Source organism: Gavia stellata, chromosome 4 (assembly GCF_030936135.1).
Source record: "Gavia stellata isolate bGavSte3 chromosome 4, bGavSte3.hap2, whole genome shotgun sequence".
NCBI lineage: Eukaryota > Metazoa > Chordata > Aves > Gaviiformes > Gaviidae > Gavia > Gavia stellata.
Window position 1 is genome coordinate 62,917,012 of NC_082597.1, and position 16,807 is coordinate 62,933,818.

The window sequence follows — 16,807 nt, forward strand, 5'->3', positions numbered from 1 at the left end:
CGCCCTCACCGGCGGTTTAAATTTAAATCCTCCGCAGCTGCCCAATTAGAGAGTGGGAGACGTTGACCCGGAAGCACAGGGTTGCTGCTCCCGGGGTGGGAGGTGTTGCTAGCTGTTGGCGGGAGAGGCGGTGGCGGTGCTGGTGGGTGATTTGGGGCTGCAGGGGTGCGCGTGAGACGGGCGTCCCGTCCCGGGGTGAGGGGGAATTCAGAGCTTCGCCCGGTCAGGCCCAGGAGCCGGGCCGGCCCAGCCGCTGTGCGGACGAGTCAGGGCTCTCGCCCTTGCCTGAGGGCCGGTAGCGCTGTGGGACAGGCGCAGTCTCTGGCAGCCTCGCTCGGCAGTAGCAGCGGGGCCCTGACGGGAAAAGGAGGGAGTAGGAGGTTAAAGGGGGTGGGTGGGTAACGGGCACCCACACAGCTCAGTTGCCCCAGTTGTTTTTCCTAAAGGAATGAAGCTAATAGCATTCTTGGTGTTTTCACTTAAAGCTAGTCTAGTGGCTTGTGTTCATGGGAAGCCTTAAAGGAAGAAAACTGGTTAGGGTTAAAATTTGCATTTGGCCTTAGGAGCACAGCTGTACAAGTTATATGGCTAAAGTATTTGTGTTAATGTGGTGGTTTGTCCTATTAATTAATGAATAAACATTGCAACTATGGAGAGCCTTTTTGCGTCTCAGTGATGCCCGTGTCAAGCCTGGGTGGCTCCCAAGCAAAACATTCAGCTTTGGATGCTGAAACCTTCAGATTGTTAACACAGCAAAATCTGTCAAAGGTCTGAGATTTAGAGCTGTTTTTCCACATGGTGTGTAATTAAAGGTCTGATTTCCCAAAAACGCTTAAACTAGTGTCAAATCTGTACTTGGACTAAAAGGAGTGATTCTGAAATCAGTTGTGTATCTCAGCCTCTTGTGTTCTAGCACAGGAATCTGATTTTCTTGAAAATTGGTTGAATACAGTAAAGTACAAGTTCTTTGGTACACAGAGGTGTAGGTGCTGTGTCCGCAGTTGGGGTGGCTTAAGGCATAAAACCATGTTTAAATATTATGCATGATAGTATTTTCATTTACAGTTTTGCAGCCTTGATTAACTCTGCTTTTAGTTAAACACATGCAGTCTTTAAAGAAGTACACAAGTAAAGAGAATTTGAAGGTAGTACTGTATTATTTCTTGTATTTGGTTGAAAGTTTAAAAATTCTGTATGTGACTTTTCTGGTGTGTACAGTTACTTAATTTCTAGTCTTGGTGTTGGGTTGCCAACAGTAGCACAAAATCTGCACTTACTGCTGAAGTCTGTAAAGACAGTTTTGAATGTATGTTAGTTAGGTTGGTTAATCTTTTGATTGATGAAGCTACACACTGCATCTAAAAATAATGAACTTAAGTGCAGCTTTTGTGTTCTTAAATATGATGTTACAGGAAATTTTGATTTGTTGTGCCACAAATACCTTTTACATTTTTTCTTCATGCAAATGAGTAATGCATGCTTTTTAAATCTTTTTGTGTAGGAATGTAGATTTTCATTCTGGAGAAGACATCACTTCCATGATACCTTGACTTAGTCCACTGAAAATGAAGCAAGATTCTACTAGAAACACTGCTTACACTGTGGATTGTGAAGATTATGTGCATGTGGTAAAATTCAATCCATTTGATAGTGGAGATGCATGTTCCCTCATTGCATATGGTGGCAGTAATTACGTAGTTGTTGGGACGTGCAGATTTCAGGTTAGTTTGTGTTACTGTTGATTTTATTACTCAATTCCTGAAACTTACTTTGCCAGCATCTCTACTGCACAAAGACCCTGGTCACTTTTCTGTTTCCTCCTCTCCCTATGTAATCAGGGGAGGGTTTTACTTGTTTATTACATTAACAAGTCTGTGACATTTGTTCTTCGAGAAAGTAAGTGTATATATATATAAATACACATTGGTATAAATTACCATTCTGCTGGTATAAAGTTCCTTTTGATCAGAATCGTAGAATGGTTTGGGTTGGAAGGGAAGATCATCTAGTTCCAACCCCCCTGCCATGGGCAGGGACATTTTCCACTAGACCAGATTGCTCAAAGCCTCATCCAGCCTGGCCTTGAACACTTCCAGGGAGGGGGCATCCAGAACTTCTCTGGGCAACCTGTTTCAGTGTCTCACCACCCTCAGAGTAAAGAATTTCTTCCTAATATCTAATCTAAACATACCCTCTTTCAGTTTAAAACCATTACCTCTTGTCCTATCACTGTGCTCCTTGAATAGACTGCAAAGAAAACAGGAGTGCTCTACTAGAAGAGTAATCCCATTTTAGTATCTCTTGCTAATGTTGCTGACGGCTGTCTGAGGACTTAAGTGCACAACTTTGGAAATACATGACAATATTTGCTGTATGTTCATTGTTCTTTATCATCACAGGGTAATTGGCTTCTTTTCTGCAGTTATATTTTGTTCTGTGTACATTTGCTATTTACATTAAATTATCTTCTAAAGCTTTCAGCTAGCCTGCAACACCACAAAGATTACAACTAAAGTGTCTGTGTTAATTTTATAGATATTTCTTTTAAGGAAGGACTGTAGAAATAATTACCTAATTTTTTATTTTGCTTTCCTAATTGTTTTTGTTGGATCTCTCTCACAGACTGTTAGAAACAGTAAAATATGTTTTCTCACCTTGAAATTATTTAGAGTCATCATATTATGAAAGTTTTTTAAATGTAAAATACTGTGTACTGTATATTTTTATACTGTATAAGTTTTTTAATTAGGGGTTTTTTTGCCTAGATGCTTGAAAATCAATAGGAGACAACTGTTATCTTTGGCATCTATTTTTAAGCTTTTTTTCTTCAACTCGCTTCTCTATTATACAGTATTATTTTTGTACTTTATCTAATATAAATAGCAGCATAACTGGTCTTTTTATTATTATTATTCCTCAAAGTCTTACTGTTAGAAATTTTCTGAAAAAGCACCTAGTGCTAACCACAAAAAACTGTTGTCATCTGTATTGCCCTCTATCTTGTTTCTGGTGTAGGCCTTGAAAAGAAACTTATTAAAATTTTGACAACCACTGGTACAAGGTAGTTTTTCTATAATTTTCATGTGGAGTCACTGAATATTTCAAAGTAGGGGAAGAAAATGCTATTCTTGTTCCTTGCTTCAAGAAGCACTCGAAAAACTCTGGATAATTTCATGCTTTCTCAGCTAGGTTCTTCCTAGCCTCTACATTATACAGAGGGCATAGAGATAGGTTCTTTACCTTAAAGCAGAATTGTGACATAGAGAAAATTTTGTAGAAATATCCTTTGAGGTGCTCCATTAGATGTTTTGAAAACTTTTTAAAGTTTTTTAGATATCAACTGATTGGCTGAGTCCACAACTCCCAAGTCTTGTTTCATCTTTCCCACCATCCAGTGTGCTCACCAGTGAGAAGAATAGACAAGTTAGTAATTTTAGTCATATTAGATGACAGAGGATACCTTTCCTAGCTCCTGCTGTTTGAATAATGTTGTTCTAGAAGTGGTAGCATTTTTCCATAGTGTAAAAACAACTTGCAGAGAAGATAGCTTAAATGACATGCTTGCTTCTGTTCCCATTGTTTCTTGTCATTGCAGTGTGTACTTACTTACTGTGCTATTATAAGTGGCTTCAGTTGTATCTGTGAAGATACTACTTCGACAAAGAATGGGCTCAGCATCTTTGTAGCTCAGTTCTGATTTTTGTGCTCTGCGTTGGCCTCTGGCTTGAGACTGCAATAGTTTCATGTATTTTTAAGTACTTACATATTTCACATTAATACTTTCTCTGTGTTCCAGGTTTTCACTTTGAGGGTGTTACAATCTGAAAAGAACCCAAATACATGTAATTTTGAAAGCCTTTCAATTTCATATCAATCTGAATTGTTAGAAGTCATCAAGACATTGTTCTGGATTAGCTAACCACGATATTTCTGTAGGAGGAGGATGCGGAAGTGGAAGGCATGCAATATAAGACACTAAGAACGTTTCATCATGGAATCCGAGTTGATGCCATAGCATGGAGTCCAGAAACTAGACTTGATGCTTTACCTCCCCAGATAAGGTATTTATAATACATGAGTACAATGAATCCTTGTCTCTTATCTGTTTTCCCCAATTCCTTAATATTGGACCAAGTTTAAAGCTTATGGGTGAAATCTAACTCTTTAGAAATCACTGACGAAGTCTCTGAACACTTCAGTAGATCACAATTTTCATTGTTAGAGTCATTCTTTTTTTGTTCTACTTCTTGTGCCCCTTGCCCCTCCCCCCAATGAACTGGCAGTAAATTTTTTTTTTTTTTTCCTTATTTGTTATTTTAATAGACCTAAAATGTAGTTAGTTCTTTCTTTGTACATCTGTGAAGAAGGAATTCTTTTAAGAACTTTACTAAGGATGAGACTATTGTAATGGCCTACTTTATAAAGCTATTTGTAATGGTCTGCATAGTATGGGCTGTGTTTAAGAGTAGGTCAGATGCTATTTGTGAGACCCATTGAGGTGTAAATCTAGAAAGGTAGTTAGCTATTAAATATGCACTTAAGAAGTAAAATGTTCTTAATAGCTTGTAAGCCTCTTAAAAATTATGATGGTTGCTTACTGCTGCATTTTTGTACAGTCTTTTGTTTAAAATATGTTAGAAATTGTTTTATGAACTTCTGTTTCGGTATTTTAAAACACTGATAATGAGGGTTCTTTTTTGTGCTCTGCAACTTCTTCCAAGGGGAGTTTCAATGGCAGTTATAAGAGATATTTCAGGTAATTGATACTTGATTCAGATTTAGCTTTATAAAATGTTCTGCGTTTCCATGAAAAAGTATTCTTGGCACTTGATACACACTATTTTATAGATAAGTTCCTGTTATAACTGCTTGTTGCCAAAGCAGAAAAGTTAAAATAGAAGCTTTAGGTTTTTTTCAAAATCTGAATTTTCCTTTGCATGTCACTTTGCAGGTTTAAACTGAAGGGAAACTGATAAAAAGTCAACTATTGTAGTGTTAATTGACTGAAGGAATTTTCTTTGTCTGTCGAGTGTAGGTTTTGTACTGCGGCTTCTGATAGGAAGTTAAGACTATTTACTTCAGACCTGCAAGACAAGAATGAATTTAAGGTAAGGGCAGCTAAGCTGATTTTTAAAAAATTATTTAGTCTTCACTGAAGTCTAATCTTTAACTGCCCTTCTGCCCCATTTTGCTTAATGTACTGTATGAGATAGAGCACTGAACTGTGACAGGTCCTACACCCATCATCTCTAGGGAAAATCATTGTATTGTATATACCTTTCTGTCTTTGAAGTGGGAATAACTGTAATTATCAGCTACATGATCTTTTGATTTAAAAGTATTTCTGTAGCAATTTAACCAAATTGAAGAAAAGCAAGTAGAGGCTTATGGATCATCTAAAATATACTCATAAACATAATGTTCTACAGGTGAATTTCAAGTACCATGTTGCATAAGGTTCCTTTATATAGAGACCTTTAAAATTTTATGTGGTATTGGTTATTGGACTCCTCTATAAGAAAAGCAAATTTAGTAATTTCTCTTTCATGGGGAACTGGAAGTTGCAATTCAACCTTTTCAAATAGTAGAAAACTTAAAGAAAGAATACTGAATTTAGTACATAACTGCAGACAGGTACACTAAACATGCCCATAGGCTGTCACTTGTTTATTTCTGAGATAGAAACAAAGGAAATGTCTACTTCAGATACAGTTTCACTCCCCCTTCTTTCAGTGTAGATGGTAGCATTCTTAAACCAGTGATAGAAAAGAAGCCAGATCTAAATACTATCTTCACTTTATAAGCTGAAGATTGGTTTCCTGGAGAATACCTTTTGTTTGCAAGACATGTCAACTCCTATGTCACTTGGATGTGTACTTATTCTTCAAAATTCTGCCTTTAAAACAATGTCCCAGTCCAAGTACTAATATTAATTAGATGTTTGTGCTAACCAGGAGGAATTTGTTCTGTTGAGGTCTCAGCCAAGAGTAAGTAAGTCTAATTAATACTAACAAATCAGGGAGAGGGTTCCTTCTCTTTTAATGCTTTGGAATATGATAATGCCTCTTTTGGTGAGAGTTGTGTATTGAATATAAAGGAGAAAATAATAGACCTTCATTTGTGGTTTGGTAATTTGTGTTAGTAAGATAATGATATTTGTCATACAGAAGCTAAGTGAATTGCAGGTGTCACGTATGTGGCCATAGTGATAATGGAATGAATAAAGGCATGGCAGAGAAGTAAAGATGGATGTTACTGAAAAACAGATCATCTTTTCTTTAAAGAAAATGCTTTTTATGTTACTTCATACATTCACATACCCTTAATTTCCTTCTTTCATGTTTGGTCATCTTTGTCACTCAGGCAGTGGGGTAACTGACATAGTTACAGTCAACTTGGGTGGCACTTCTGACAAAATATTTCTAAAAGTTCTTAATGCTCATTGCTTGTGAGTTGATGTCAGTCATTCCTTACTAAAGTTACCTATTTATATAATATCTGCCAGTTTTATGGTATTGCAGACAACAGGCTTTAGTGCTAAGTTGTGAATTAAATCTTTTAACTTTTTAGCAGAATGTAAAGTTACTTATTAATTATGTATGTATATTGCAATTTAGGAAATTTATAGAACTGTTCGTAAGTGTGCAAAAGAAAGAGAATGGATGGAATCATTAACATTGTAGATGGTGGATGGTTAATAAGTGGAAATAATCAAACATATGGATGAACCTGGTACTACAGTCTCTATTCAGCTAAATTCAGCATCTGAATTCTAATTTTTAATTTATTTTGGATTAACAAGGGACCTGATGGGCTATCAACTAAAATCTGTAAGAAGTCTCTGGACTTCAGTGGACACTGGTTCAAGCCATGGATGAGTGGTTTTTTCCGCATGTTTAATAAAAATAATTAACAGCTTTCATATTTATTGGGGGTTAATTAATGATCAACAATTTTATGTGGTTTTGCCAAAAATTGAATATTACAGCTGTGATAGTTCCTAACTTTCACACCTCTTCCTGTCCCTACATCATCCGGTCCTTAGCAAAAGGTACCCTTTCATAACTTCCAGAGTAGACTTCGTGTCTACACCAGCTTTCAGACTCTCCACATTGATGTGAGATACAGCCCAGACTTAACACTAGGAATTACCAATGGGATCTGCCATTTTGCTCTTTAGGAACTAATTGCTTCCAGAGAAATAATCAGTATTATAACTTCACTCAAACACACCTCTGATAATTCTTGAGTTTAAACTTTTAAGATACAAGTTCAAATAAGCAAGTTTATTCTAATGAAGAATTCTAGTAAGCTGTTTATTACTGAATTGGAATGATATTACAAACAACAAACAACACACTTTTAAAGTAACAATAATTTTGAATATACCTGATGAGATGATTCTTTCCTAGCTTCTTATCAATGCATGATCTGTATTGCAACCAGAGAAGCAAAGGGGGCAACTCAGTAGCACAGTCTGTTTAGTGCTTTTTTTTCACAACAGAATTTCTGTGATGGGTTTTTGTTTTCCCAGCTCTGACAAGATATCTTTCTGGTCACACAAATGACACTTTAAAACAGGCACTTCTAATTTAGGGGAATTTATTACACAGTAGCTTTGACTGGATGCCTAGAAATAAATTTGAAATGCCACATTTACATTTCCATTAAGATAGCAATTATTTTTCATACAAAAAGGTTCACTGGAGAACTGATTCATCTACCCGTAGGACTTCTTTCTACACAAAATGCTCTGACTTGCAAAAGTATTGTAAACTTCTACTGCAAAAGTATATTCATTGCATAACACATCAGAGTAATTTTTTTATGATAGGTAGTGAGTGTAGAGACCACAGAGCATTAATACAACAGGTGTTGAACATTAGAGTGTGGTATTTAGGCTGAACAGCCACAGCTGTGAGTACTAGAAATACAGAGGTTATTTTGCCCCAGAAGGAAACAAGCAATTACAATATCTTAACTATTCAACTCCAGTTTGTATGAATAAGCACCTCCAGTGTCTAATGTAGATAGAAGAATCATAGCATATTATTTTTGTCAGCTTAAGATATCATAGGTGTTTCTTCCTTTTTGACACTACAGAAGGCTAAAGATCGTTTCACGCTTGTGCAATACAAATGAGAAGTGTTGGCGTGAATTTAACAGTGAAGCTATTAGCATTGTTTATGCCAGCTCCATCACTGGAGTTAACAGTCTAAGAACATCATTAAGGATATACTGAGACTGAGGAAAAAGTAAAAATCCATATTGTTACTGGGTCAGGCTTGGTCTAATGTTAAAAATAATCAGAGAACAGCTAAAAATACATACTTTTACTTAATAGTGAGGAACTCATTAGTGAAAAGGAAGAATGTGGACTAGTGTGTTTATGTTGGTAGAAATTTTGTCTTTGAGACCATCTTCTGGGGTTTTTTGGCAGAACGTGTGGAAAATATTTTCTCCAGGTAATCATCTTAATTTCTTATACCTGGAGGATCATTGTACTACATACTTCTTGTCAAGAAAAAAGTAACAGCTAACTCAGATTTAAAGTATTTGCAAAATCTCAGATATCCACAAATACTTGGTAGGCTATGCTGAGCTGGCTTTCAGTAACGTTTGATACAGTGATTTCTTAGTAACAGTCAACTGATACCGCAGAAAAGCTATTTCGTAAACCTGAGGTTGAACTCACGAGGAACACATGGAAGACTTTGATCCATTGTATGGTGCACACTTTACACATGGGATTTTCAGGAGAGGTACAAGATGTTCAAACAAAGCTGAAGGAAATATGTGATTACAGTCAAAATGTAATCTCTGAACATTTTGTCTTTTATAGTAAACAATTAGTATTTGTTGCTTCTGGAGGGACAATTAGTATGTGTTGCTTGTGGAAGGATAGATGGAGTAATCTTACTCTGTTCTCCCAGTGGAAAAACTGTCTTGATGTAATTATCAACAAGGAACTTGAAGCATACTGAGTTTTCCATTACTTTGTCAACATGAGTAATCCAAAATTTATGGGTTGGATCAAGCCCAGAACAACAAACAAAAGGTAAAATATGACTGATGGATCTTCATGAAATCTTTTTCTTCTTCTGAGGTTTTCATTTGGAAACAAATTGTGGCTTCCTTCTCCTGCTTCAAATTTTGTTTAATAAAAAGCATATTTCATCAGAACTGTGGAAGTAAAATGAGACAGGATATTTGAATTCAGAATGCTGAAAATTTTCAAAAGAATTGGCATTTCTGTCTAAATAGTTTAGCATCATCTTAGGATGCTTTAGTTCTAGTATAATCCATTAGGCTTTAATAAAATTATGAGCTATTGGAAAAAATTAAGTTGGCTGCTGAAAATGTTTCTGTATTGAATTGATGAGGCATTCATAAAATTTTTAGAGAGGGGGATTTAGTTATGCTTGAGACATTTAATTTTTTTTATCAGTTCTGCATTTGCTCCTCAGAATAGCTACACTTAGAGAACAGATAGTGTGTTTTCCTTTCAGAAACCTGTGGAACTGGTTATTTCCATTCGACCTTGTTTTTCTCTGACATATCTCCAGGTCATGCTATTATCCAGAGGATATTTTTGTCTCCTTTTTATGATACCTTGTTGGGCAAAACAAGAGCAGCCATGTCTTGAGACTTAATCAGTGGGACTGAAGAGGATGGAACAGTAACAGATACAACATCTACATAAGGACATTTGCCTGACTTAAAATTTTAAGTGAGATTTCTGTCAAAAAGACCATAGATGTAATTAATGAGAAAAAATACATGTAAATCCTCAGATGGAGCAAACTGATATCTTAACTAGCTCCACATTTTCTAATGAGACCAGAGATGATTTATTCATACCTAGCCCCCATGTGAATGAATTTGAGTGTACTTTAAAATTTGACTGCACCCTAAATGAGATGAGTTTTGCATGTTTGCTTAATGCTAAATGTGTGTAAGTTCTTTCACTTAGGTTTTTGAGGATACTCTAAACCTCCAAAGATTACTGATGTTTGTAGATAAGTACAAAACACTTAATAGAATTGAGGAAAAAAAGATCTCTTGATATTATGGCCAAGATAGCTGAAAAGCTTTCGAAATACATAAGAATTATCTAACTTTTAATTTTTACTAAAACTGGGATTTTGCTTTTATTCAGAAAAGCTATACTGCTAAGTTGGTTTTTGTTATAGATAAATTATTCTCAGTACTTTGAAATAAAAATGTGATTAAGAAGCTTCAGGTGAGAAGAATTACACAGTAACAGGGTGTCGTGAATGAATGGTTTAGGCTACTTAAAGAATCACCATCAAGGGTATTGGTAAAAGCGATTTTACTAGAAGTTGATAAAAATGCAACTTGACAGAATTCCATGGCAAGGTTCACTCTACTACTTACTAAAACATACAAAGGAAAATCAAATTAGAATCAACTTAGAATGATTTATACAGAGAGAGAGTGTGGAGAAACAAAAGGGGTAAAGAATAGGGAAGACCCTCTTACTGAGTCACAAGGTTCAGAATGGACTCCCTTGCTTTCTAAACTTCTCAAGGAAAAGTTTAGGTGCAGCTGAATCCAGACTTAGTCTCAGGCTTGGTCAATGGTTTATGTCTAAAGGAAAAGAGAGGGTACAAGGGATAAAAAAATTCTTCTGTTGAGTCATGAGGTTTGGAATAGACTCCCTTGCTTTCTAAACTCCTTCTCAGAGAGGAGTCTAGGTGCGGCTAGGTCTAATGCTAGTCCCAGACTTGGGCAACGGTTTATGTCTAGTGAAGGGAATACAGAGAGTAGGGATGCCCTCCCGGTGAGTCACGAGGTTTGGAGTAGACCCCCTTGCTTTCTGAACTCCTTCTTAGAGAGGAGTCTAGGTGCAGCTAGGTCTAATTCTAGTCCCAGACTTGTATTATGTGTATTTAGCAGCAATTTGAGGTTCATTCACAGTTTGAGGTAAAGCATAAGATTTTAGCAACACTTAATCATAGATTAGTTTTAAGATTTACAAAGCAAGCTAATCACAATAATAGCTTGATTACAAATTGATTCACACACACACTCACAGAGACATACAGCTATAGATATATACAAAGGTACCTGTTAAAAATTCCCCTTGAGTTCTGTGAAAATACTCACTTCAAGTGTCTTGGCATTCCTCAACGGGCTAGTGTTGTCTCAGGGAGGAGAGAGTTTTATCCCAGGTCATGGTCCTCCAAAATTTCACAAACCAGAGAGTTTGCAAAGCTCTGAGAGGCGTCCCACTTGAGGGAGATGCTGGTCGCAGCACGCTGCAGTCCAGGAGAGCTCAAAGGGTCTCACTTGGGACCACTGTTTATATGTTTGCAAGATGATTGGCTTTAGTCATTAGTAAAATGATGGAATTTCAGTAACCATGGTGTTGTTCCACTTGGGTTATGATCCAGATAAGGAATGTCCCAGGGTTGTTGGGGAATGACTGATTATTCCATTATTCTTACCCTCATTACCCACCTCAGTCAGGTAACAGCAGTGCCTGGTACAGTCAGTGCTATTCCCTGCCTTAGCCATGCAAGAGTTGCTGGTATGGTCAGGGGACACTTACTGCCCAACTTGTTACACAAAGGCCAGGGCCCAGCTGGAATTTCTGAAAGTGTAGAGTGGTCCAGGGGAGAGGGGGGGAAGGAATGCACTACCATAATCCACCCCATGACTAAAGTCAATCCATCTGCACCTCACAGAGTGGTGGTGTCGTCGCCTCTTGCCTCTGTGCCTATAAACAGATTAATGCCGTATTCCAATTATAATTTGAGGGAAATTTTTGGTTGGTTTACTTAATTACTAATGTTTTGTTAAATGTGATTAAGTAGTATTATATATATGTGAAGAGGTGTTTGTAGCAGTGCTACCCATGTAGATATTCTCCACACTCTAACATATAGAACAATGTTTAGCAACAAGCATAACACAACAAAAATTAATAAAATTATGATGGGATGTAACATCCGATTCAAGAGTCCTGTTGCTGTTGGTGACCATCCAAATAAGGTATCCCACCAGTGATGTTCTCCGTCTTTCTTCACTCTTTCCAAGATACGGTATATCTTCTCTGCATTTTGATGGACGGTAATCAGAGTTTTTTGTCCGTTGTTCCAAATTCGTTTTAGCAATTGTTTCAGGTCATCATGTTGTAACAGTTTCTTCGCCAATGTAAAATTAATTCCAGTGGGGATAGGCAATACATCTTGATACAATATATAGTTGGATTGTAACAATTGGTGAGTTGTGACAGGAGTTGAAGAGTTAAAGTCACATCCCATAATTTCGGTAAAATTACAAATTCAGATATTTGAGTGATTATATGTCTCTGTAGTGGTGTTGTCTGCAAGTATAGAATCACAAAGGGTTCTCATACAAATACATCCATTTCCAACATAGATAAGTAGTTTCAGGGATTTCATCAGGATGTGTTTCAAAATGACAAATATTTTGTTCAGTGTCAAGACAAATGTCTTGGGCCTTAATGGTATTGCTTTCACAAATGAATTCCTGTTGTTCTCATACAACACATGCATCAACATCAATAGTATGCCATTTGTTTCCATCTCATTCAGCCTATGCTCTTATGTTCTAACGGGTAGAGTACAGTTCCATTGTGATTTAATCCTAGCGTAATGATTGGGTATATGGTGTATACCGAAGCACTGTGTATTGTCAAAACAAAAGCTGTGGTTTTACTGTTGGTAGGGTCTTAAGTGAAATTGATGAGATGTCACCAGGACTGGAATTCCCTTTCAAATTTAGTTGCATTATCCCAAATTACTTTTCAAATTTCAGTGGGCACGGTTCCCTCATTGCCTTCCCTTATAATTGCTGTTACAGTAGATTGCACCCACAACTGAGAAACATGTATGGTGCAGAATGGACTATAGTTACCGTATTGATTAGCATAAATAAAAGAAGTGAGGGTCTCCACCCTGTGGGTCAAGCTTGTTGGAGTGTGAATTGAATTTGGTTCATGCTAGCAATGATTATTCCTGCGAGAAGGATAATCAGTCCTTCGATGGTTAACCTGATCTTCAGGGGACGTGTGCTGGTATCATTCCTGGTATCATTCCTGAAAAGGGAAAACAATACAAGTTTCGGCCGGGTTTTTCCATATGGGTTACCCCTTAGTGGCTCAACTTGTTTGACTGCTCAGACTAAAGACAAAAGTCCCTTTTCCCACTCGGCTGCCATCCATGGGTGTGTGGCTGCTTGTACTGTGGCTGTTAAAGTTGCGGTATTGGGTACTGCAGCCGTTTAGCAGAGCTGTGTTGGCATTTAAGCGCTGATAATCAATTGTTAAATGCTATCTCCCATACGGTTTTCGGACTGGCCAGACTGGTAAATTATATGGGGAGTGGGTTCTGGAAATAATGTGTCACTTCTCCAAGTTTGCTATTACTTCAAAAGTTTCAGTTTGTGCCACAGCAGAAATTGGATACTGCGGTACATTAGTAATCTTTGAATCAGAGGGTGCAGGGGTTGCGCGGACTACACGCACGGTAGCCTCCCGATTTTTAGCAGGGTTAGGGTTAATGTTTGAACCAAATGACCACACACTGCTGTTCGGCAGGCACCAGGTAGGACCGTTCAAGACATCAAAGCCCAAAATATTTTCATTATGATCCTTAATTGCAAAGCGAGTACATGACATGTCCTTCTCACCCAGGAGCCATAAATTAACTTTCGCAGTTTGGCATATAACACTTGCTCTGTTTATGCCAGTAATTTTAGCTCTTTGCCGTCCGAGTCGTATGCCCAGCTTCTCAGCATCTTGTTGTGTTAATATTGAAATTTGTGCTCCTGTATCTATTAGGAATTTTGTTAATTGTTGTCGAGGACCGACTGGAATTAAGATATAGGGGCCATTATTGTCAATCCATTGATAGGATTCTACTTGCCAGACGGACAGACCCAATTGTCGTCTGGGCATTACTTGTTTTTTGAGTTCGAGTTTTGGAGAGGAAAAGGGTCATCACTCCTTCTTGGAGGTGGTTTCTGAATGTTTGAGGTGTTTCCTCTCCAATCACTTTCTTGCTGTCTCTGAAATGCATGAATTAGACTCTAGATAAGACTGGCAGGTTGTCTCTGAATTACAGCTCTTGGAATGCCTACGACAGTGCTTGATTATATAGTTCTTCCCACCTTTGAGCCCTGGGTTGGTGATCGATGGATTCTGGTCCCTGGGAGCTATCTTGGGGTCACTTAATTTGGCTAACATGATAACCTATGTTTTTGGTTTCACCAGATAGATTGTTCCATCCCGTTTCTCGCCCATGATTTATGATGTCAGGCATTAATGTTGTCCAGGTAGGGAGATCTCGGCATACCAATTCTTCTTCTCGGTCACCAGCAACATCCCTTGTGGCTACTAGGGCACTGAAGTCTGTATCCTTTCTAATTTCATCTCATTTTGCAATGAGGTATGGCTTGAGTATAGGAGGAGCTCCTTTAATTAATGGTTTAGCATGTTATGATCCACCGTTGCTGAGATGGGAACATTAAGAGGGACGCGCTCATGCATGACCTGGATACAGGCAGCTTTTGTAATAGCTGTGGAGACCTCGTTCAAGGATTTAATAGGTATTGACAGAGGCTCTCCTCTCTCTAATATATCTATTCCATCAGCCCAGTATGCTACTCTGCTTGTTATCAAATGGGGATCTTCTGGGGGTTCAGGGCCAGCATTTAGAAAGACACCAGGACCCCAAAATCCATTGGCTTTATCGCTGTTTAGTAAAATTCTATCTCCTCCAGTTAGACATACTCACCACAAATACTCAGTTTCAGTTTCACCTGGCTTATGACCGTAGCGCTCTTATAAATTAGCCATCTGAATTGGATCGAATGGGATTGGTTTTTGGGTACGATCTCCTGCTCCACCCCAAGGTCCAGTGGTTTCTTCTGTTTTTATGATGGGCCTGGCCTCATATTCGGGGAGATCTGGAGGGGGTAAAGAATCATTTTTCTTTGATTCGTTGTTATCGGGGTCACCCCATATGTTTCCGTCCCACTCCTCAGGGTATACTATTAATTTTCTAATGTGCACAATGTCAGGGGTATGAGGGGTTTGCATAAGCATCATTTCAACCTTTTCCTCCAATTTTTGTCTTTTCTCCTTTTCTTCCTGTAACTGTTTTTGCAGCTGCTCATTTCTCAAGGACAGCATTAATTCAGCTGCCTTTCTGCCTTCTATTTCTTCTAGATCCTGCTCTCTCTTATCGCTATTCTTTCTAAACTGTCAAGCAGCTTCTGGGCAGGTACCTAGCATTTTGCAAATAATTCCTTTTCTTTTCCATCTTTTGCATGGCCCCTAGCCAATTCTAGCTGTTCCTCCACAGTCTTCCAATCATGCCAATTATCATGAGCCCATTCTTCTGAGAATTTGGGGCTTGAACTAATTCCATGCTTTTGTAAGTAATGAGTGATATCACTTGCTATCCTGCCGACTACGCCAATTTGTCGCAAATCCCTATTTAGGATCCTACCGACTACGCTAGTTTCCCTTTGAAATGACTTCATGCTTCCTGATAGAACTGTAAATGTTTGCCTTTGAGTGATAGTTCACATGTACATTCACACCATGAGTGCTCATATCCTATTATTTGAGAATGGATGATCTATTAACTCACAGTAAAAGAAGAATGTGCACTATACCCCATTTTCTTTCCTCTTCAGCACAACAGCATATAAAGCAGAGCCCACAAAACACTGTGTCTGCTCTTCTCAGATGCTTAATAGGAATTGTGCTTAATTGCTAAGGTGTTGTATGACTTGCTTGGTTTTGCTTGTACTGTTGTTCCTCATTTTTGGTTTTCTTAAAGTCTTCAGCATGCATTGTCTTCTGTTTCACCTTCTTTCACTGAGAGTTTTTTCACTGTTTTTTTCTAAAGGTAGCCTTTTAGTCTGCCATCTTTAGTGGACATACCCTCTTAGGTAACTTGTGTGCTGACTGCTTGGGAAAGGGCGTATAATGGACAAGTGGCTGGTTTATTGCTCCTTCAGGAAAAAACTCTTGCTGCTTGCAGGAACCTCTAGTAAAAACTACTATTCAGAGATAAGAGTTACTTACCAGTAATCAGAGTTCTTTAAGATATGTAGATCATGCATACATTCACTTCCTGCTTATTCTCCTCTTTCTTTCTGAGATTATTGTCTACCTTCAAAATTCAGTGGTTGAAAGGAGGATAAAAAGTTCTGATGCCATTCACTGGTCTCTGTCAAGCAAAAGCATCAAGCTGACCTCTGTGGTAACTACAAGGAATAGTGGGGGGTCTTTTCACCTACAGTATGAATCTATACATGAATTAGATATTTTAAAGAACTCCAGTTACTGATAAATACTTTTTTTACCTTCCATGTAAAGTGATAGCTTTATCTTAACACTCATACATCTTTCCTTTAGTGGGTCTATTAAATACATTGTGGACTGATGGAACAGTCAGCTCTAAGGTAAAAGTATTTCTTTTTTCTGGTTGACAGGCATTTGATGGCCACTCAGATTACATTAATGATCTGGTGTTTTCTCCCAAAGAAGGTCAAGAAGTTGCAAGTGTAAGTGATGATCACACCTGCAGGTATGCATTTTATTCAAAACATTATTGAAATAGTAGTGTTTGGCTTTTTCTGTGCAGGTTTGCTTCATATGCGTGCTTAAATAAGCATTTATTTATTTATTTTTAGTGTCCCTTCGTAGCCCACTAACAAGACTAGTCTGCTAACAAGACAACAAGTGGACTAGTCTAGTTAACTAGGTTGTGGACTGGCTTTTTGTTGTGACTTGTGGGTTGTT

The 16,807-nt window shown here is 37.9% G+C and overlaps 1 protein-coding gene across 1 annotated transcript in view; it reads left to right on the forward strand.

Moving 5' to 3' along the window:
- The first annotated feature begins 1,506 nt into the window (after window positions 1–1,506).
- The window catches only part of NUP37 (nucleoporin 37), a 29,150-nt gene continuing 13,849 nt past the window's right edge, over window positions 1,507–16,807 (forward strand). The window contains exons 1-4 of the mRNA XM_009822382.2: window positions 1,507–1,721; window positions 3,937–4,061; window positions 5,036–5,108; window positions 16,498–16,592. Coding sequence (XP_009820684.1) covers window positions 1,566–1,721; window positions 3,937–4,061; window positions 5,036–5,108; window positions 16,498–16,592 — 449 coding nt within the window. The 5' untranslated portion in view covers window positions 1,507–1,565. The remainder of the gene's footprint in view (window positions 1,722–3,936; window positions 4,062–5,035; window positions 5,109–16,497; window positions 16,593–16,807) is intronic.